General features: G+C 52.4%; 9 protein-coding genes across 9 annotated transcripts; 5 read left to right on the forward strand and 4 right to left on the reverse strand.

Moving 5' to 3' along the window:
- Nucleotides 1-31: 31 nt before the first annotated feature.
- On the forward strand, nucleotides 32-2,501 carry AtWU_10017 (putative origin recognition complex subunit 3; the record flags this gene model as incomplete). Its single annotated transcript, XM_035505123.1, has 8 exons — nucleotides 32-94; nucleotides 145-360; nucleotides 418-491; nucleotides 545-779; nucleotides 835-974; nucleotides 1,021-1,294; nucleotides 1,343-1,464; nucleotides 1,514-2,501. 8 exons carry the CDS (start codon nucleotides 32-34, stop codon nucleotides 2,499-2,501), a joined length of 2,112 nt encoding a protein of 703 aa, XP_035361016.1.
- A 144-nt stretch (nucleotides 2,502-2,645) lies between these two features.
- On the reverse strand, nucleotides 2,646-3,853 carry AtWU_10018 (uncharacterized protein; the record flags this gene model as incomplete). Its single annotated transcript, XM_035505124.1, has 5 exons — nucleotides 2,646-3,262; nucleotides 3,326-3,462; nucleotides 3,520-3,580; nucleotides 3,634-3,753; nucleotides 3,811-3,853. The coding sequence occupies 5 exons, from the start codon at nucleotides 3,851-3,853 to the stop codon at nucleotides 2,646-2,648; spliced, it is 978 nt and encodes a 325-aa protein (XP_035361017.1).
- Nucleotides 3,854-4,060: 207 nt separating this feature from the next.
- AtWU_10019 (snoRNA-binding rRNA-processing protein NOP14) lies at nucleotides 4,061-6,880 on the forward strand (the record flags this gene model as incomplete). Its single annotated transcript, XM_035505125.1, has 2 exons — nucleotides 4,061-4,348; nucleotides 4,409-6,880. 2 exons carry the CDS (start codon nucleotides 4,061-4,063, stop codon nucleotides 6,878-6,880), a joined length of 2,760 nt encoding a protein of 919 aa, XP_035361018.1.
- Nucleotides 6,881-7,281: 401 nt separating this feature from the next.
- On the reverse strand, nucleotides 7,282-9,014 carry AtWU_10020 (putative triacylglycerol lipase; the record flags this gene model as incomplete). The annotated part of the gene is made up of 3 exons (XM_035505126.1): nucleotides 7,282-8,325; nucleotides 8,377-8,724; nucleotides 8,790-9,014. The coding sequence occupies 3 exons, from the start codon at nucleotides 9,012-9,014 to the stop codon at nucleotides 7,282-7,284; spliced, it is 1,617 nt and encodes a 538-aa protein (XP_035361019.1).
- Nucleotides 9,015-9,944: 930 nt separating this feature from the next.
- Nucleotides 9,945-11,150, forward strand: AtWU_10021 (putative G-patch domain protein; the record flags this gene model as incomplete). The annotated part of the gene is made up of 2 exons (XM_035505127.1): nucleotides 9,945-10,094; nucleotides 10,164-11,150. 2 exons carry the CDS (start codon nucleotides 9,945-9,947, stop codon nucleotides 11,148-11,150), a joined length of 1,137 nt encoding a protein of 378 aa, XP_035361020.1.
- Nucleotides 11,151-11,619: 469 nt separating this feature from the next.
- Nucleotides 11,620-12,390, reverse strand: AtWU_10022 (uncharacterized protein; the record flags this gene model as incomplete). The annotated part of the gene is made up of 1 exon (XM_035505128.1): nucleotides 11,620-12,390. The coding sequence occupies one exon, from the start codon at nucleotides 12,388-12,390 to the stop codon at nucleotides 11,620-11,622; it is 771 nt and encodes a 256-aa protein (XP_035361021.1).
- Nucleotides 12,391-14,252: 1,862 nt separating this feature from the next.
- sip5 (Sip5p) lies at nucleotides 14,253-16,729 on the reverse strand (the record flags this gene model as incomplete). The annotated part of the gene is made up of 2 exons (XM_035505129.1): nucleotides 14,253-16,298; nucleotides 16,367-16,729. The coding sequence occupies 2 exons, from the start codon at nucleotides 16,727-16,729 to the stop codon at nucleotides 14,253-14,255; spliced, it is 2,409 nt and encodes an 802-aa protein (XP_035361022.1).
- Nucleotides 16,730-18,100: 1,371 nt separating this feature from the next.
- Nucleotides 18,101-19,726, forward strand: AtWU_10024 (uncharacterized protein; the record flags this gene model as incomplete). Its single annotated transcript, XM_035505130.1, has 1 exon — nucleotides 18,101-19,726. The coding sequence occupies one exon, from the start codon at nucleotides 18,101-18,103 to the stop codon at nucleotides 19,724-19,726; it is 1,626 nt and encodes a 541-aa protein (XP_035361023.1).
- A 409-nt stretch (nucleotides 19,727-20,135) lies between these two features.
- On the forward strand, nucleotides 20,136-20,853 carry AtWU_10025 (nuclear fragile X mental retardation-interacting protein 1 (NUFIP1) family protein; the record flags this gene model as incomplete). The annotated part of the gene is made up of 4 exons (XM_035505131.1): nucleotides 20,136-20,217; nucleotides 20,306-20,566; nucleotides 20,635-20,741; nucleotides 20,800-20,853. 4 exons carry the CDS (start codon nucleotides 20,136-20,138, stop codon nucleotides 20,851-20,853), a joined length of 504 nt encoding a protein of 167 aa, XP_035361024.1.
- Between the last annotated feature and the right edge of the window lie 782 nt (nucleotides 20,854-21,635).

The following is a 21,635-nucleotide window of genomic DNA, read 5'->3' on the forward strand; positions in this document are numbered from 1 at the left end:
TCCTTGTTCCTTGTGCTAGACGCTGCTCACCATGGATCTCGGCTCGTTAGAGGTGGAGGCAGCCAATGCGCCCAAAGATGGCACCAACAGTCAGGTACCGTTTCCTTAATGCCCTTGTCGCGAACCCGTACTAACGGACCCAAGGGTGTGTATATCTACACGCCCGCCGACCAAAGCAAATCCTCAGGTGAACGTCCCTCGAAACGCCGCAAGGTAGCTCCGAAGAAGGAAGAAGAAAAAGAAGGATTGAAAGCACATCCCTTCGTACCACTCCTTAACGGCGAGGAGGACGAGCAGTCCGTCGAAGCGCGGTATAAAACATACCAGCAACTATGGTCAACCCAGGAGGCAAAAATTCAGGTCAGTGATGTATAGTTGGAAGAGATTATAGTGGTACAAGACTAATATCTGGGCTAGGAAATTCTAGATGATGTCGACTCCGAGGTCCTTTCCAATGTTTCGTCCTTTGTCCGCTCGACTTCTCCTCAAACGTAAGCGCGCATATTCGCTCCCAAGGATTGACTGCACGTCCTGACAATTGCAGGTACGATGGCTGTATCCCAGCGGCATTAGTGACCGTGGGTTCCAATGTCTCATCGCTGGCTCGCCTGCTGGCCAGACTCAACGATCAATTCACCACTGCCGGAGACGGTGGAGCTATTGTGCTGGAATCCGGTGATGCGCCTAACCTCAAAACGACCCTCAAGAACATCATCCGATTTGCTATCACGAACACGGAGGGGAACGATGGTTATCAATCTTCCCTTACAGACCGAGAGGTGAACTATGTACAGACCAACAACACAACAGGGCATGCGCTAAATGCCAATACAGGGCCCTAGACTCCTCGGTTACGATCTTGACTTGCTAGGCGACTATGTGAAGCGGAAAGGCATAAAGAAGTTGGTTCTTGCATTTCGAGACAGTGAAGCCTTCGATCCGGGCATCCTTACGGATCTCTTGTCTCTACTAAGGTGAGTCCATCCCTGAATTTGGGTGGCACTTCGGCTGATTGTCCAGCTCCTGGCTTGATCGGATACCATTCACACTCTTGTTCGGCATCTCGACGTCCGTGGAACTCTTTGAGGGGAGATTGCCGCGGTCAACTGTCGCCTTGTTACGGGGTAGATATTTCGAAATACATGAAGCGAGCAACTGCGTTGACCGCATCTATGGGAGGTTACAAGCAGAGCAGGATGGGAAGATATGGCTGGGGAGGAACATCACGAATGTTTTGTTCGAGAAATCCAATGATTCCTTCCAGACGCCGGAGGCCTTCAGTCGAACGGTTAAGGTATGTTCAATCTGATCGTGTGTCAACCCATTTAGCTTACACCTCTAGTACGCGTACATGTCACATTTCTTCGCAAACCCGTTGGCGGTGCTCCTTGCAGACGAGGTGGTTCCGAGCATGCGACAGGGTCTTGTGTGCGAGGCGATCCGGAATCTTCCTTCTTTCCGATTGTAAGTCAGTTGCTCATCATCATGATTCGCTATACTAAACTCGTAACAGTTATTGCGAAGAATTGATTGAGCAAGGCTCGGCCAAGCAAGTGCGTGACTTGTTCGAAAACGATGAATTTCTCTTCCAGCAATGTCTGCAGCACTTGAAAGACGGACAGCAGAAGATGCGCGATCTCTTTCAGTGCGTCAAACTGACGCACCTGCTACTGAAGAAACTCAGCTTCGTCAAGAAGACTAGCATATCAGAACTCTCAATCCGTGCACTATCAGGAGAGCTCCAAGACTCGCAATTAGTGACCGACATCCTCCAATCCGCAAAGACGCTAGATTCCACCACCCTTCTGGAAGTACTAAATATCCTGCCGAGTACATTAGCAGACCGTCCCGGTCTACAGCAGGTCAAAACCGAATTCGACGCCTTAATACAATCGTATGAAGGCACCGAACCCCTTCGCACCGCCTATGACAAGCGTCATTCCGTCGTCGCCACAACCGTTGTCCAGCAGCGGGTGAAGCTCAGCAAAGGCAAAGCAAAGCTGCCCCAAGAGCACGTTGAGTATACCCAAATTATCGACCGTTTCCACGCCCTGCTCGAAGCATATTTCGGGCAAACTCTCGAGACCCCGCAAGATCTCGTCCTGCATGAGATCTTCCTCTTTGACATGAGAAACCCTCTGAAAGAGATCTTCTCGCCACGGCCACGCTTCGCAGTGGAACGGGCCTTGTCTAATCCATTTGATTACCTCATCTCAGACTCCCCGGAGAAATCCGAGGCTGCTGCCAGGGTGTCCGCGAATCAGCCCGCCACGTCTATTCTGTATCAGCTGTATCTGGAGTCCGGGTCCCTGGTCAATGTTTATGACCTTTGGCAGGCATTCTATGCGGTATTTGAAAGCGAACAGGGCGATTCCTGTGATGAACGCACTACCATGGCCCTGTTTTACCGCGCTTTGTCGGAACTCAAGGCACTGGGTATGGTAAAGAGTAGCCGCAAGAAGGCAGACCATGTGGCGAAGAGCGCATGGATGGGGTTGTAGATTATATTTGCTGTATATTAAGCTATAGTACTCGTCATCATCACATACGGCGACTTTCATACTCGAAACCAAGGGTATCATAAAGAACATGCAAAGCAACCATCATCGCTAAATCGATCCCTCATCCAAGTAGCGCATCGTTCATCATTCGGAAACAGGCAACTGTATAATGTCATCGTTCCCCAATGGACGTCCCCCATCGCTCAAGACCATGGCTTCTCGTCTGCGACGTCTAACAGCTTGTTCTTCAGCGGTGCGAAGACGCCGCCCAGGCATTCGTCTAGTCCCGGCCGTATCTTCCCCATCCACCATCCACACGTCGCTATCGTAGTCATCCTGATCATTCTCTTCCATCAAGCTGCCCATCAACCCGTACTTGCGCAGCTGCTTGGCTCCCTCGGGATGGGAAGACAAGGTACCGAAGATAGCACTCATCACGGTATCATCCATCCACCAAGTCTTCATGAGAAGCACCACATCCTGTCTTCGGGAGGGCTCCGATAGGGCGCACGGGAACGGGTAGTTGACTAGCCAGCGGCTCACGATGCCGGCTTCTAATGCGGCAGGTACATTCTCTTGCAGAATGATGTTCAAAATACTAAGTGCCTTCTTCTCACCAGGAGGTCTTGTCTTTGGCAGGATGGGGGAGATTGTGGTTGTTGTTTCTTCGACGTGTTCGTCGGTCAAGATGCACAGGCAGTCAATGAGTGCGTTGTAGGTGGCGGGGTCTTTCAATCGGCTGCATACGGAGGTTCGTGAGACTGCACAGACTCATTAGCATAAGGGGAGCTCATAGCAAGGCAAGCTGGGTAGTTGATGCATACGAGCGCGGTTAGAAACAAGAAAGTGCATGGCAGTCAGTGCTTTGCCCCGCCGTTGTTTGTTCCTGGTTGCAAGGTCTCTGAGAAGCAGATCTCGTGTTTCGCCCTTGGTAGATCGTTCAGCAATAATGCGCAGAGCCCTGTAATCCTATATTAGCTGGTCGCTACTGAATACGTCCGAGGCCGGTCGACCATACGCTGCACGGAGATCATAGCTGGTGCTATCGGAGAGCTTCAGCAAGGTATCTAAGTTCAATGCTGTACTAGTAGATTAGCCAGCGTATACATCGCTATAGTGCACATCGACGTACCATCCTCCGTCCCCTCACTGATCATCTTATCCTCCTTCTCAACATGCTTGATTTCCGTCAATTCGCGCACTCGGCGGAGGTCCGTGACAATCCCGCGCACGGCGAAGAACAGCGAGACGCCTGGACGCGATTAGTTCTTGCTTTGTGGCATCCATGTCAAGGTCGGCGAACACATACCTAGACATACCCACACGACACGATCACTCATATGAGACCCCATGGTTTAACTCGACAACACTGGCAGCCGATGAGATAATAGTTACAAGTCCAGCAGCGGAGGAAAAGCGGGGAGTCACGCGGCAGTCCCAATAGTGCCGGCAGAACCTGACCCACCGAGGCGGTAAGCCCGCTTTTTTCTTCGGCCAAAAAATTCAGTGGAGATCCCAAGCATCGCTTTCTGCTGTTTATCGACGTTCAACACGCAGCCATGCCGCCTTCGCAGCTTAAACAGCTCAAGGCCTCCCTCCGCGACGGCGGAGTCCTGGGTCCTCAGCAGTCCAAGAAACAAAAGCGTCAGAATGCGAAGACTGGTGTGTCCGCGCAAAATCGCATGAAGCGGGAATCCGCTCTGCAGGCCATTCGCGATCGTTTCAACCCGTTCGAGATCAAGGCCACTTCGCGCCCCAAGTTTGATGTGACCACGCGCGATGTCGGGCCTAAGTCGAAGCTTGGCCATGCGAGGCCCGGTGTGACCAAGTCTCTTGGTGAAGAAAAGGTGAGCTAGGTTGGAAACCCTTCGACGTGGGGTGTCACTGACGGGGTACTTTCTATACAGAGACGTCATACTCTTTTGCGCGAAATGGACCGCAAGAACAAAGTTGGTGGAATCCTCGATCGCCGGTTCGGTGAGGATGATCCGACAATGACTCCCGAAGAGAGGGCTGCCGAGCGATTCGCCCGTGAGAGTCAGAAGAAACTGCGCAAGGAGTCGATGTTCAACCTGGAGGATGACGACGAAGAATTCCAACTCACACATCAAGGCCAGTCTCTGTCATTTGGAGAAGGCATGCCCGGAGATGACTTCCGCGAAGGCGATTTGGACATGGACGAAGAATCGGATTCGGAATTGCCTCGCAAGAGGAAGCGAGAGTTTGCCGATGAGGAGGATCTAGATGATGATATCGTGTTTGACGATGAGGAAGGCGAAGAGCAGCCAGGGCGCAAGAAGTCGAAGCACGAAGTTATGAAAGAAGTCATCGCCAAATCCAAGTTCTACAAAGCCGAGCGCCAGAAAGCCAAGGAAGACGACGACGATCTCCGAGAGGAACTCGACAAAGGTCTTCCCGATCTCTTCGATATGCTGAGAGGCGTGAAGCCTCCCCCGAAACCGGAGCCTCCAAAGGATGATTTCGCCTCGATGGACCCCGCTCGTGCGGCGCTGCTGGCCGGAAAGTCACAGAACGAGACCGAGCAGGAGTATGACCAGCGCCTGAAGCAGCTCACTTTCGATAAGAGGTCTCAACCGACAGACCGGACGAAGACGGCAGAGGAGAAGGCGGCGGAAGAGGCGGAGCGGTTGAAGAAGCTGGAAGAAGAGCGTGTCCGACGAATGCGCGGTGAGGAGTCAAGCGAGGAGGAAGAGGAGGATGAAGAGGAAAGTGACGAGGAAGAAGGCAGCGAGGATGACGATGAGGAGTCGTTACCGGACGATGCTAAGGCGTTCGGTCTGCAACAGCCCACGGCCGAGACGAGCACTCGTCCTGAACTGGGAGTCGAAGATGAAGACGATTTTATCATCGACGACGACCTTGTGGAAACGAGGTCAAATGCTAGTCTCTCCTTCGATGAAAGCGATCTGGAGATGGATTCCGCGGAGGAGTCCGAAGAGGAGCCTGAGGATGACCAGGAGGACGAGTTGATCAACGGCTTTACGCTCCCTGACAGCAAGTCCGGCGATGCCTCAACTGCTCCCAACGGCACCGAAGAGCCCACTGACGGCCTGGCATACACATACCCCTGCCCCGGCAGTCATGACGAGTTCCTGGAGATCATCAAAGACGTGTCCATGCAGGACCTCCCTGTCGTCATCCAGCGGATTCGTGCCCTGCACCATCCCCGTCTTCACCCCGACAACAAGATGAAGCTCGGCCGATTCGCAGGCATCCTCGTCGAGCACGTTGCATACATGGCCGATCTACCGGAACATCCTCCGTTCGCCATTGTGGAGAATATCCTCCGTCACATCCACTCCCTGGCGAAGACTCACCCCGACACCGTCTGCCAGGCCTATCGCGCCCATCTCCGCCAGATTGCAACCGAACGTCCGCTCAATCTCCGTGCTGGTGACCTCGTCATCCTCACCGGCATTGCCACCACCTTCCCAACCTCCGACCACTTCCACGCCATCGCAACCCCGGCACACCTCTGCATTTCGCGCTACCTGGGCCAGGGCGTCGTCAACTCTCTCGCCGATGCGTCCGCCGGCACCTACGCAGCCAGCCTACTCCTGCAATACCAGTCCATCTCCAAGCGCTACATGCCGGAATTCATCAACTACACCCTCAACATGCTGTGCCACCTCAGCCCGAAAGAGCCCAGTGAGAGTCTCGGATCCTTCCCCCTCCGGAGCCCCCAAATCTCCCTGCGCCTGAACCTCTCTTCCTCTAAGACCACCATCCCCTCCCGCAAGCTCCGCTTCTGGGACACGACCGACCAATCCCCCTCCAACCCCGAAGAGCTCAAGCTATCCCTGCTCACCACCCTCGTCACCCTCCTCGGCACCGCCTCCGACCTCTGGACCGGCAAATCCGCTTACAACGAGATCTTCACTCCAGTCCAGAACGTCCTCAACCACCTCCGCAGCAGCCTTAAGGGCAACAAGAAGCTCATCCCCACTCAAGTGCGGGACACCATCCAATCCACCCTGGACAAGGTTACCACCCAACTATCCCAAGCTAAACTTACCCGTCGACCCCTCCTCCTGCACAACCACCGGCCCCTGGCCATCAAAACCGCCATCCCCAAGTTCGAAGAGTCCTTCAACCCGGACAAGCACTACGACCCGGACCGCGAGCGCGCCGAGAGCAACCGCCTCAAGGCAGAATACAAGCGCGAGCGCAAGGGAGCGATGCGCGAGCTCCGCAAGGACGCCAACTTCATTGCGCGCGAGAAGCTCCGCGAGAAGAAGGAGCGCGATGCCGAGTACGAGCGCAAGTACAAGCGACTTGTGGCGGAGGTGCAGAACGAGGAGGGTCGCGAGGCGAATGCTTACGAAAGGGAGAAGAGATTGCGGCAGGGCAAGCGGTGATTATGATAATCATAATCATCAATCAACTGTTTACTGCTCTATGTGGGAAAACGGTGTTTCTCACTTGTTTCGCCTTTTCTTCTCTTTCTATTGTTGCATTATTTTTCAACACATGGGTCCATGTCGACGAGTCTGCTCGGTATAGCTGCGTGTGCCGGGCTGGTCTTTTGGTAATTCTGATGAAGCTAGTTGATATAGATGTATATATTCGTGATTATAGTTACTTGGTTTGATCATTGGGAATGATGATCGTGGAATGGCAGCCAAAAAAGAATGTTTTGATTTATACAATATTATCTTTCCGCATCTATTAAATACACGTATAATTTACACGAATACTATATATACTAGACCAGCAACTTCACCACCACCACCCATATTAACAATTGAAGACAATGTAATCACTGCGACAAGTCCGGCCCCACACTACTCCAATAATCGCACCTCTCTCTCTGCGCCTCCGACACCGTCTCCATCCTCGTCTCATTCGTGCGCAAAAATATCCTCCGATAATCCGCTCCATGCCCATTATTCCACGTCTCCCACTCCGGACTCTCTGGATACCTCAGCGGATTCGGATCAAAAACCCTGATGAAACTCGTCCAGTAGCCCTGCATGACCGGCACAATGCCCGCATTCGTAGTGATATACGACGCCGGCGGCGTGCCGCTCACATACTGCGGGCCCCAGATGGCATTCTCTTCCACGGTATGACTGACACCTCTGCCTGAGGCCTCCGCGGCGGGGTCCTGCACGGCATAATGATAGTTCCAGCTGTTGACACCAGCACCCGAGAATACAGAGGACATGTAGATCCCCGGACAGATGTATCTGATTTCACCGTACGCGGTGCTAGCGGGGCGCCAGTAGGGCGAGGAATTGGGGAACTCGCGGGTTTGGTTTTCGTTGAGGTACCAGTTGTTCAGCTTGGTTAGGTGGGTGAAGTTGATGTTGGGGAATTGGTCTTGGATGAAGGTGTCAGCTTCGCCGACGGTGGATGTTGTTTTGGGGACGAAGATCGTTCCTTCATTGGTGTCGTCGCCGAAGATTACGGGGACTTTGATGAATTTGCCTTGTTGAAAGAGTCGGTATGTGTAGTCTGGGATGAGGGAACCATCGACGACGGGGCCGTACATGTAGAGAGGTGCTTGTTGGGCGGTGGGTAAGGGTGTGTTGATGTTGACGCGCTGCAGTTCTGTGGTGTTTAGTCGGCGCAGGCAGGCGAGAGTGTCTGGATCGCTTGCGCAGCCGGCGCGGATGACTAGGTTGTTATAGGCGAATTGGCTTTGATTAACGGTCAACATGGGGGCGAAGCTTTGGGACTCTGCGGCAGCAGCGTGGAAGAGTCCCTCGTCTTTGCCGCCGTATGCTGAAAGATGGAGAGTAATGGACGCTGCGCCTGCGCTGTCGCCGCCGATGACAACGTGGCTGGGATTGCCTCCAAACTGCGGTTGCGGTTAGTAGTAGTTTGATGGCTTCTTCCAGTGTTCGCATACCTTGCTGATATGTTCTTGCACCCACTCCAGGACCTTGATCTGATCCTTCAGGCCATTGTTCACACTTCCTCCCTGTAGCACCTCGGATCCAGAGAGGAAGCCGTACGGACCGACTCTATAATTGAAGGTGACCACAACCATGGACATGTTGGCCGCTTCAATCAATCCTGTTCCATTGAAGTTGGGGCTGGAGTTGGCATTGAAGCCACCCCCTTGGATCCAAACGAAAACGGGCAGTCTCGTAATATCTTTCACTGAGCTAGGTGCGTATACATCGAGGAAGAGACAATCTTCAGACGTGCCTGCGGGTGTGGGATATTGGCTGGTGGGAACACACCGGGGGCCATGCTGCGCCCTTGACATTAGCACAGGCTCGCAATACATTTTCCAACCTATTGTAGGAAGTATCATACCTTGAACGCATCTTGGACGCCCTCTACCGAGTCAGGATCCCGAGGCGCAGAGAACCGCAAAGACCCAGTAGGTGCAGCGGCGTAGCGTATTCCCAGCCACTGACTAATACCATTGGGTAGAGATTTGCCTTTGTACTTTGTGTAGCCAAGGTCGACTGTAGGGTTCTGAGAAGATACTACTAGACCAAAGAGGAAGAAGAACGGTGCCAAATGAAAGAGAATCATTTTATGTTGTGCAACGAGCCTTGGGGCTACGGACGGTTCAAACCGAATGAGAGAACTGTAACCCAAGATATCATGCTCTGATCAATGAAAGAACAACCCAGGCATTATAAAGCAACCCCGGCAGGAACAGATCTCGCGGGAATGGCTCCAGGGTCTGAACAATAGGGCCGCAGATGTGGAGAAAGCGTTGCCAGGCAAGGCGCTCTCCTTCCGCATGCGGTGATTCGACATGGCGAAATGAGGAGAATCCTGCCAACACCACGGATCCTCTTGTATGGGAAGTGAATTGGCCATCCAGATGAGCAAGGCCAGCCAACTAACTCTGGGCATAAGAACTTGGAACCCGCCCCCACATTCCGAGCCACAGTCGAAGGAAGAAACACTCTGTGGGGGCTAGTATCAGCGGCACTGATGCCGCAAGTGAGAAGGGGTCAAACCTAATCTGCAGCTAGGCTGTGCAGATGACGTGAAACGGCAGAGGACTGGTGCCATTGCGCTGTTAAGGGTCAGTACTTAAGGATTGGGGCAGTTGTCCCGCTGGTCAATCGGGGCCCTGACGGGCCAACTGAAGGATTGAAGCTAATGACTTTGGCTGGGCTGAGCAGGACCCTGAAATTAGGGACATTATTAACATTATTCTTGGGATGTGATCAAGTGAGCTCAATTGGGTTGAAGTGGAAGAGAAAGAGAAGACGAAGTAAATCCGGAGGGGATAATCCGCGCCTCCGCATGTGACGAAATCCCCGCAAATCATCATGTTTTTTTTCCCCGTCGCGGCTCATCTTTACCAACATTGTCTATCTGACCCGAATTAACAACCCAATCCCAGTCGCATTCGACTCCCTATAACTCTCCTCTATTATATCCCTCTCCAATATTCATAGTTTCGGCTCTACTTCTACCTCCGACGCACGCTCAGGCCCGTCCGCAATGGCACCTCCGCTTCCCCCTCATTCCGAGTCCCCCGCACGCGGGCGACCCGATGAAGACGACGAAGAGGAGGACTACATGTCCATGATCATCGAAGAGCCCCAGCAGAAGGAAACTTTTGCGCAAAAGAAGAAGCGTCAGCAACGTGAGGTAGGTTTTTAGGCGCATATCTTTTCCAGCACCAGCTCCACCTAACTAACCCTTCCCCCTCAATCGCAGGCCGAAGCGCGAGCCAAAGTCCCATCCAAAGCCGAACGCGCCGCTCAAGAAGCTGCCCGCCGCGATGCCGCCTTATCAACCAGCACGCTTGACCCTTCCAATAAAGGGTTTCAGATGATGGCCAAGCTGGGATTCAAGCCGGGCCAAGTACTTGGAAAACCTGCCGCGTTGCCGCAAGAGAGTGAGAAGGACACCAAGGATCCCGAGCATCGAATTCGGTCCGAGCCCCTCAATCTCATCTTCAAGGAGGACCGAGGAGGAATCGGTCTCGACTCGGAGCGAAAGCGGAAGTTCCTCGAAGAAGCCGCGGAAGTAACCAAGAAGGTCAAGCAAGAAGAAGGCGATTACCGCGACCGCGTCCGGTTGGAGCGTGAGACACGACGGCTTGAAGCTCAGTTTCATGCGGCGCAGAAGGTGGCTGAACGCTTAGATGCGGAGGCCGAGGGCGAAGTGGAAATAGGACCATCATCAACCGAGACCAACGGAGAAGAGACAAAGGAGCAAGAATCGCATGCGACACCGGATGTGGACGGCGAAGAATCGCAGACAGATACCCCCGCCTCCACTACGAAGAAAGCGAAAAGGCCCGTCAAACCAACACTTCAGATCAACATACTCTACCGGGGGCTGGTGCGCGAGCGGCAAGAAAAGGAGCGCGCCGTGCAGACGCGCCACATGTTGCAGACATCGCTGCCATCATCCTTTTTCCCGAACCCACGATTGCCCGGGTATGAAGACTCAACGCTCGATCCCGAGGACCATGAAGCCCTCGGAGGCCGTCGAGAGATGTCCTCCATTCTCGAACAAGAGCTAGAGGAAGAGGATCCGGAACTAGAGGAATTCAATGCGCTGGAGCCAGGCGAGCGACTGGGCCGGCTGGTTCAATATCTCCGCGAAAAACACCACTACTGCTTCTGGTGCAAATACCGCTACGAGACTGCCGAGATGGAAGGATGTCCCGGCATGACGGAGGAGGATCATGACTAACGACTTTGCCTACTTATAGTAATGGAGACCGGCGTGCTATGGAACCACCCATGTGAGTGTATGTAACACATCTCTATCTCAATCGTTGGTTGTGAAGAATTAGACTAGCTATAATTATCATATCATGCAGAAAATATGCCTAACATTACATGGGGTACCATTCAGGCCCAATCGCCAGGATCGGGATCGCATATATAGTGGTTGAAGGAAAAGCCGAGGGCTGAGAGACAGACGATGGACGCAACATCGTCAAGCAGTTGATAAGAAAAAAATTTCAGTGGTATCAGTCAATGCGCCATGAGCCATCAGACGTACACCGGTGACAACTGCTGCAGTGCTCGGAGCAGTCACCGGGATCCAGGAATTGCCACAGAGGAGTGGCAGGATGAAAAGAAACAGCACCGTTTCGTGCTGAAGTAGAAGAGTGAAAGGCGGGAAAAGGAACATCAAGAAGCAGGATGGAATGGCCTCAGGCTTTGGCCGCGGGAATGGACTCCATTAGCTGCGCCAATGAGCGACGTGGGATCGTCTGCAGGGTCTGGAAACAGCCGGTACAGATGCGCAAGCAGCAAAAGACACACCGGTATCGAACATCGCGGTCGAACTTCTGGCAGGTCATGCAGGGAACAGCATGCCAGACATTGTTGGCAGGGGGCATGGACCGATGGTCCTGGTAGCAGGCAAAGTGCAATTTGTTCAGCGGTGCCGCGACAGGCTCAATATCAGGAGGCGTCCATGGGCCATTGTTTTCTTCACTGGACACAGGCTCGATAGGCGCGCCAGTGTCGTCCAATTCTGGCTCGGGTTCTGGGATGAAGTCTTCCAATGGCTCTTCGGCATCCGGGCGTTGGATGGCAGGTAAGGCAGGTAAGGGAACTTCCTTCCTTGCCGGAGGGCTTTGCACAGGCTCCGAAGTAGCAGGAGGACGATAGGCCTGATAAGCGCGGGGAGCGGGGGTGTAGTTAGCTGCTGGCGGAGCAGGTTGTGGGAGGTCATCTTGATGATGGATAGGGGCATTGAATGCGGATGATGGTGGCTGCACGGCGGCAGGCAGCGGAGCAGGAGCCGAATAATCAGGAGCCGAGTCGGTTCGCGGTGGGATTACCGTCGTCACGGGTGCCTGTACCTGCTCTGGCTCTTTGTCCGGCAGAGAATCCGAGGACTTCTGCTTGAAGCCTTTGCGAGCAAAGGATGGAACCCGCAGGCCGCGGGGCCGGTTTTCTTTGTCGAGGATGGCCATGTCTCTTGGCCGAACGCAGTAGTCTTGTGGTGGTGGTGGTGGTGATGGCAGTAGTAATAGTAGTAGTAGTAGCAAAAACGTGGGAGAGCACGGTCGAACTATCCGCGCAAATGATCTGGCGGGGTAACTTTCCTACAAAGAAGGGAAGAGCAATAGTAGGAAAGAATGAAAGGGGATAAAGAGGGAAGGAGATTAGGAAGGGAAAGAGTGCGAAGCCTGATAACCCTAGAGAGTGCTGTGAAAAAGAGTAGAGGCGAAAAAAACTAGAGGGAAAATGAAAAGAAAAAAAATCGAATCCAACCTGAACAGGCGCTAAAACAAGACATTCAAGGAAAAAAAAAAGACCAGTAGGAAGTAATTAGTGTCAACTAACTAATCATCAGGGGGGACCGAAAAAGTGGATATGTGAAAAGATAAATCCGGCTTGTCCTCGATTCAGGAACGCGCAACAGGAAATCCGAGCTGAACCATGGATGAGCTCCACCCGTGGATAATGACGATGATGCATCATGAATGAATGAGCGTCATCGAAGGAAAAGTGGGGTGGGGGGAAACAGCTGAGGGAAGAAAAAAAAAAGAGAGACAGGAGAGATGGATAGATAGATCGCACCTGGGTGGGTGCCTTCTGATCAACTTCAAAACTTTAACAGGGCCCTTGTGAAATGAAAGGTCAATCGCCAAGCGAGCTGAACTACTGAAGGTTGAGCATAATTCGGGATGAATACTAGTGGTCGATAGCGTCCGTTCGGCATCCTGTTGTTGCCTTTTTTTCGTGAACCTCCGAACATCCTGTCTCGTTTTAGCCCCATGAAAGATGCAAATGTGCATCTCGGAGTGACTTAGGCCTGCTGTCATGCCTGGGATAGGCTGTGCAAGGCGACTTTGCAGCAGCAGACTCAAGGGAAGCCGATGACTGGGACTGAAAAGGCAGCCGGCAAAGCCGCGAGGGAAGATCGGCGATGACGAGAGAAGTGGAGGATGCGCTGGAGGCCCGATGGATATAACTGGACCCTGTTGAGGCGCTAATCCATTCGACAGGCCAGGATTTCAAGAAACATGTCGTCCTTTGCCCTGCAGCAGCAGTAGTGGTCGTGATTAGGGGTAAATTCGTGTACTTCCATGTTGACAGTGCTTGGTATGTTCCCCATTTTCCTGGAACAACAACAGAAGTTTGACCAGATTGAAATGCAGGGTCAATAGATGAAAGGATGCTGGTCGGCTCATTTCCTGCCAGGGTCAGTGGAGCCCGTCGCGTGGCTGAAACGAGATCGTACTTCCGATCCCGCCGATGATCCCCTCCGTCAGGGTCACTGGCCATTAGTAGATAGATAAATAGATATCTATCGCCTACAGAAAGAAGAATAAAAAGGGATCAAGAAGTATAGGATAGCCAACAAAAAGAGGGACAGATTCGGTCAAATCATCCCCGCAGTATTTCCAACACTGAGTTAAATCGATCTATCCCATTCCAGCTACCAATCACCATCGCAATCTGGTGCCCCGAAAAAACAACATGCTCAAGTAGCGATTGATTGATAGATTGAATGACATCCACATCCGCCAGTTCAACTCCCGCACGCTCGCATACATAGGAAAGAAAAAGGCGCATCATCTCACTCACTCACGCGCATGAACCCTCAACACAGAGAATAAAATAAAAACCCCAGAGAATGGTGGCTCAGACGAAATCTATGCAACTGTATGTATATAAGGAAAGATACCATATGCGTCCCAGTGTCATCACAAATCAAGGAGAAGAAGAAAAAAAGGGTGGGGGGAGAAGGAACACAAAGGGTTAAAGGAGCGTATCATCATCAGGCCTTCCAACTCGCCTTGGTTTTGAATACGTAGCGTGGGCAGCTTCACGACGTAGCCTCCGTATCATGTGTGGCACTCGTAATTTCGACGGATTGGGTCTCCAGCTCTTTCGGCATCAGCCTGTCGCGCTGCTCCTCCATGGGTACCTTAGCCTCGGTGGTGGTTGCGGGTTCAGCAACGGATGCCTCTGCCACCGGCTGCGAGGCTGATCCCTCCACATTCGGCTTGGACGGGGTCTCTTCAACATGCTCGGGTGCTTCATCGCCCTTTTCTTCATCCCCAATCACGGCTGCCAAGCTGCGAAAATTGTAAAGGGGCTCTGCAAAGGAGCCTGCTCCCTCAGCCGAGCCCGCATGGTCTTCCGACATCGATTCGACCAGCGAGGAGAACGATGACGATGCGCTGGAAACATGCCGAAGATGCGAAGGCCTCGTGACATCTTTGGATGACTGGACAACTGATGGAGGTGACATACTCGGCGCTTGGTCGGCCGTGCTTGCCAATGCTGCCGCGGGCTGCACTTCCTCGGCCGCAGCACTGGATTCAACAGCAGAGCCACCAGCTGGTTCAGAGCGGTCTACCTCCTTACCCTTACCGGCTGATACAAGCTCCTCAGCCGCAATGGAAGAGGAACTGCTGGTAACCCTACCCAGCCGCGCATCCGGAGGCACATCCAAGGCGGAGCTGCTCGCATTGTTACTGGTGAGCCCGGTTTTGCGCGCAACCTTTTCCGCCTTCTTGGCTTCCTTCTCCTTTCTTTTGGCCTCTTTCTTGGCCTCTTTCTCCTCTCTCTTGCGCCGCTCTTCCTCGCTCGCTAGACTTAGTCGGATCGCCTCCATCATCATCATCTCTTCAAGATCATCTATGCGATTCCGCCTCGAGCTCTGGCGAGGTGGTGCAATGTTACCAGACCCTTCTTCCGCCGAGTCGGCTTCGTGGCCGGCTCCACGCCTATCCGTGAGGAACGCCAGCGCCTGCAGCGCCGGGGATCCGGTGCGCGCGTTGGAATTCTGGGCTTCGGGCGCGCCGTTTCTCCGCATGACACTTCTTCTTCCCAGACCAATCCGAGAATCATTCCCAGCGCCGTTAGAGTGCATCAAGTAAGCCGCAGTATGAAGGGCAGTTGCTGCTGCCGACCGCCGCGCCGCATGAGCTCGAGCATTGGCAAGCTTCTGAGCCCAGTCGGGACGAATCCTATCGGTAGTGATCACAGTTGGATCGTTTGCAGATAACGAGGTCGCGCGTCGACGACCGGTGGTGGGGGTGTTCCCGGAGGATAGGGAGGATGTGGAAGACAGTGGAGAGGCCACATTGGGGCGCGAGCTCGGATCAGAAGCGTACGCTAGCCCTCTCCGGAACGGCGGGGGCGCATATGTCACCCCAAACTCCGGCTGGACACAGAATGGACACGCCGATGGTTCTGACACTAGCTGGCAGTCTTGGCTTTCGGCTTGTTCACCACCCTCAGCTGGAGCAGAATCCGGGTTAGAGTCCCCATGCTCCGGCGGATGAGGGTCGGGACGTTTGATTTGAACAAAACATTCGGAACATATTGGCTGGTCGCAACACCTCGTCCGATTGAGATACGGAGGATAATACAGAAAACAGATAGGACATTCCGCCGCGTCCTTATATAGGTATGCTTCAATGGGTTGTCCATTCACAAACGGGTCACGAGGCAACTGCATTTCACGTGAAGCCGCATCAGACTGGATTCCATGCTTCGGCGTGGTTAGCGACGCAAGAGTCTTGGCTCGCGCTCTAAACAGTGGTGAGCTCGATGTGCCGGATGCGATAGGAGATGTTGGGGAGGGGAGGGAATGTGCGGGCGTGGAAGACTGGGAAGCATCGGATCCGTATGATTGCGATCTTGACGTTATGGGGACCATCAAATACTGCACTGCGGCTGAATCCGAAGCCTCCTTTGCGTCTTCCGCGGCCTTGGGTGGGTTCTTATATTCCAGCTCAGGGGGGATCTCATCGGGAGGGGGAATGGGAAGACCACGCGCCGCAGCCATAAGCTGGTGCTCTGTCCACGAGTCCGAGAAGTCATTCAGTCCTCTCCAAAACGGCGCAAGTCGTCGTTCGATCTATAGAGAAATAGTCAGCATCGGCTCTGGGCTCTCCAAGGCCAGATTTGGCAGCGCGGCAAGCTCACCATTAGCTGTCGCACCACAGCCTTGTTGAAATCCTCTGGGCCCGTATAGACACCCTGGGTCACCAGATAACCACCGTCCACATGTTCTTCTCTCATACTACGCTCCCGCTCCTTGAGCCGAGCCACCCGCTCTTTTTCTAGCCGGCGAGCCTCTCGTTCCTGCCTTGTTTCCCGTCGATGTTCGAGTGTCGCCAGATCTCGCTCTGAACTCCCGCCTATTCCGAGCAGGGACAGATCGGGCCGGCTACCCCGATTCGACCTGGAACCATCACCATGGTGGCGGTCACCGTATGGGCCATGGTGATGACTGCGGCGACTGGACGAAGCAAGCGGCCGGCTCTCTTTCGCCTGAGAATTGCCCATCTCGAACGAGAATGGGGACCGACGTGTAAGACGGCAATAGTAGGGTTGGATGACTGGGTAAGGACGGGTTAGAATCGACGGTAAGATTGGCAAGAGGCGGTCCGGATAAGAAAGCGGAGAAGGGAGCGAGCGAGGTTCCCGTCCGGTAATGAGAGGAGGGAAGTGACGAGGGATGGTTTGAAGAACGAACGCCCCGAAACACAGGAAGAAAGAAAATGAGGATCCAAAATGACAAGTGAAGGGAAGGGAAAGGTGGAGCACACTTTAGAGAACCCTCAGTTGGTAGGGCGGGGAGGGGGATGGAAAAGAGATGATGCTAAGGAATCCGAGTGGCCATGTGAGCGACTGAGGTCGAAGCTGGAAGCGGCGATGAGATCAGACGTGCGGGCTTTAGTTAGCCGCGGGAAGACTTGGTATGGGGCCGGATCAGGGGGGATGTGGGTGTGGGTGTGTTGAAGGAGGAGGAGTAATGTAGGGGGAAGGGATCTTCGTAGCAAAGACTACTTTTAGATATTGGGGAAGAGTGGCGATTGACAAACTACTTAAGTAGTTAAGCGATGAAGAGGAAGAAGAAAGTAAGTTTCAAAGGGGGAAAAGAGAAAAGGGAAAAGGGCAGAAGATCAATGGCAGTTCACTGTTCAGTTCCAGTCCGTTTTACGGGGATTATTACAACAGTTACCAACTGGTAAAAGGCAGGCCGGGTCGGGTCTGGTGCCGTACGAAAGATTACCTGATCATTCTCTCCGGATCCACTTTTCACCCGCCAAATCATGCCGCGGCTGAGTATCGGCCCGACTGTTACATTGTAATGGAGGCTGAAACCCATTTATTGCTGTTGCAACTTGCAGCTCGTTCCAATGGATACATCGAGTCTTACATCAATCATTTTTCCATTTATTGCTGAGTTCTCCCTGCAAGAAATTTTTTTCTTTCCTTTTTCCACACACCGTACTTTCTTGTCACCATGGTAGAGTCATGCCATGCCATGCCAACTTAAATCAATGCGTGGAGGACGACACAAGAAATCTGTGGCTGAGAATGGCAGGCCTGCGCCACATCTCCATACCCGGTCTTGGCGGCCCGGAAAATCCCTCGGCCAATAACTGATCCTATCGTTATTTTTTCGGTCTCGAATATCTACTATTCCAATAGGGTCTGCTTGATGCTTCGTTGGAAGCCCATCTGACCAATTTCAAGAAAAACTTTTTTTTTCTTATTCTACTTGGATCTGATTTCTCACCGAGTGTCAAAGACAGTTGTTAGGCTGAATGCGCTTGTGACTGACCTACGCGCACTTTTTTCCTCCGATCTCTTCGCCGTCACCTGCACTGCTACCGTACTCAGGTATCTATCTATCTATCTATTGGGCAAATGACGACCACACCGTCCGATACGAAGCGCCTGCATATCACTCCGTTCACCCCCGATCTCCTACCGGCCGTGCTCCCTGCATCGATCAAAGCCCTAGCTACGGAAATTTCCTTCCATTGCATCCCAACCTTCCCCGAAAACAACTACGGCTACGTGACCCTGCCAACCATGGAAGCCGACAAAATTAAAAAGAAGCTGAACGGTTCCATTCTCAAGGGCAAGAAGTTCAAGGTCGATACCGCTCGCCCAAAGAAGAGGTCAAGAGATGAAGAAGAGGAAGTCGACACTGCTCCCCAGAAGTCATCATCCGATAAAAAGTCATCGAAGAAATCCAAGAAGCTGAAAGCGGGCGAGGAAATTCTGGATGGCTATGAGCTCCCGAAGGATCGCCAAGTAAAGAGGGGCTGGACCGAATCGGCAGATTCGAAGCAGGAAAGGCGCAAGGAAGAGAAGAAGAAGAAGAAAAGTAAGGACGAAAAGTCCGCAAAGTCGCAGGCCAAGTCCAAGTACACCGAAAAGGCCGAATGTCTGTTCCGAACAAAGCTACCACCCAACAAGGCCTCCGCCGACGAGGCTACAGAGACAAAGTCCAAAAAGAAGAGCAAGAAATCTGCGCAGGAAACGGTAGTTCATGAGTTCTCCAAAACCGTTACACATCCGAGTTTCCTACGTTCTGGGGACGAGCAATCAGCCCCCACAGTTGGATTTGAGGAGGGTAAGGGCTGGGTAGATGAGGCAGGCAATGTGAAAGAGACGGCCAGCGATCGGATAAGAAGCGATAAGTACAGACCAGGACAGGTAGCCGGAGCCAAGGAGAAGCGAAAGGCGACAAAGGTTGTGAAGGATGAGTCTTCCTCTCCCAAGAAGGCCACAGGTCAAAAGAAAAAGGCCCTCGAGGAAGTAAATTCTGATGAGGAATCAGAAGACTGGACCTCGTCTAGTGGGGAGAGTTCTTCTGAGGAAGATTCTACAGACTCCGAAAGCGATCAGGATTCGACTGGTTCAACGGATGAGTCGATTGATTCATCCAGCAGCGATGATGATACATCAGTTCGGTCAAATAAGCGCGAGCAAGAGAAAGTGGCTTCTGGATCAAAGCCCGCCGTGGATCAAAGTGCGTCATCAAACTTGAATGATAACCCACCGTCCTCTCAAACTGTCCACCCACTGGAGGCACTTTTCAAGAGACCCCCGCCGGGTGCTCCCGAAGCGAAGCCTGAAACAGAGGGGGATGCGCCGTTCAGTTTCTTTGCGCAAGACGATTTAGAATCGGAAGATGAAGTGGAAGTTCAGCCGACCGAACCGCAGACGCCTTTCACCAAGAGAGATCTGCAAGACCGAGGATTAAGAAGCGCTGCCCCGACCCCCGACACGGCTTTGATGGGTCGGGGAATTAACTGGAAGACTGCGGGACGGCCTGATCCTATGGACATAGATGATGAGACGCACCTGAATACTCCAGTACCCAAACCCGCGCCTGGGCCCAAGGAAGACTCGGATTTTACCAAATGGTTCTGGGAAAATCGGGGAGATAACAATCGCGCTTGGAAGAGGAGACGACGTGAGGCTGCTAAGGAGCAAAGGCAGAGGGAGAACCGTAGCAAGGGGATGAAAGGAAAATCTTAGAAGACGATGCTTACTGCATGATTCTTGCAAATAGCTTTGACATTAGATATTGCATAATTGGCATGCTTGCTCAGGCAAGCGTCATGTTCAACTTCGTCTCACTAGCTGAAATTTTGAATTCGAGCGTAGGCTGCACGCCAGGGGATCAAGTTACAGGAATGGTAGTAGACTATCCGTACAATTGATGGTATGGTTTATTGTTAGCTTTAGATACTTCGGTGTCTTCAATAGATGACTTGTAGATCACGTGGTACCAAAAATCAAAATCCGGGGCTGGATCGGAGGTCTGGCCTTTCCGCCTTCAGGCGCCAATAAACCATCATCTCCGCGGCAGCAATGAAGACCGACACGTCAACTCTTGATTCCAGGGGATAAGATAACCACCCCTCTCACAGCGAATTTGCCAGCCATGTTACTACGGCATAGCGCCTCTAGGGTGCTGTTTCTTTTTACTGCTTTTCTACTCTGGACTTCTTTTGCGGTGGCTTCCTGTAAGTCAACCCCCCCGATCATCTGGTGTTCGATGCTGGCTCCGCTTTTACTGTCAAAAATAGAGAGAGGCTAATAGTCAAAACGCAGCCCCCGCGTCATTCTGCAAGTGCACCTGCTTCTCCAATAGTACGATCATCCCTCTCGATCCCGACTCTTCCGAATCGACCTCGGCCTTGAACGGTGTCTCCCATTTCCTTCGTCGCAGCGATGATACCGCTATTTTGGATACAAGAGCGAAGAATTATCGCTCTTTGAACTGCAACGATTGTAACCGGAAGTTTTGCCTGGACTATGACTTGCCCACCTGTCATGGTGCTAAGGAAGATGATGTCTTTACCACCTGTTTCCGTATGATTTTTTTCCCACCAAGTCACTCGCAAATTGTTCGTGCTCTGCTAACATGTCCTGTACTTCAGAGAGAGACTCCCGGAAAGACCAAGCCATTGTGTTCATGTTTATCATTGCTACTGGCAGTCTGCTTGCCTGGGCGATCTTTAAGCCTTGGGTAGAGAAGTGGCTCGAGGTATCTTATTCATCAGGTCCACGGCTTTCTTTTACGGAAGCGCTGACTCGTTCTAAAGGCTGCGAGAGAGCGGCGGTTATATATCCCAGTGTCCGAAAATGCTGGTCGTTAGGGACACATGTCATATCCAGATTATACACTATCATAGTCCGGTACCTTTTTACCCGGAGACCCAATCCAGTCGCTCGAGGCCATCGAAGCCGACCATCTGCGGCACCAGGGGTAAAATGATTCGACGTCTCGAATGATCGTCAGGGTCGGAGCACGACTCACGCTCGACATGTGGGTTTAACACGTGCTACCGAATGCATGCTTTGACATACAGCACATGAGCATTACAACTCAAACAGAAAGACTATCTTTCCCTTTTATGGTGGACATACCATGGCAAATTGTACAGATCAGCCGGTGCCCTCCCATTACCAAGCAATATTTCGCAACCTGTTATCCGAAGAGTTGCTACCTAGTTGTCTGATTGTAAATACACACTTGTTGTAAATTCATGGCAATTTCAGTGTTACTTTCACATACGAATAAGACCTACACCCGTCGACATATGTGCAAAGATAGGTCTAATATTCAAGATCGATCTATGTCTTTCATCGCCATAGTATCCATTATTCTTGAGGATTCGAAACACTTTATGGCTAGAATATGTTGCGGGGGTAAGAGACAAGTTGGCTTTGAGTAGTTACTAACCTTAGGTGACAACATCTGGCATGAGATCCAGACAAAGTGGTAAGGTCCACGGTCCTAGACCGTGCAGCCGATGACACAATTGCATAAGTAGTAATTAGTATGCCGATCTACTCTACACAAGATCATGTACTGTGGCTGGCCTGTCCGAGGTCTTCAGATAAAGCTTTGTCTTATTCCAGGCAACATGACCGGATT

The sequence above is a fragment of the Aspergillus tubingensis genome (assembly GCF_013340325.1).
Source record: "Aspergillus tubingensis WU-2223L DNA, scaffold_11, whole genome shotgun sequence".
NCBI classification, from domain to species: domain Eukaryota; kingdom Fungi; phylum Ascomycota; class Eurotiomycetes; order Eurotiales; family Aspergillaceae; genus Aspergillus; species Aspergillus tubingensis.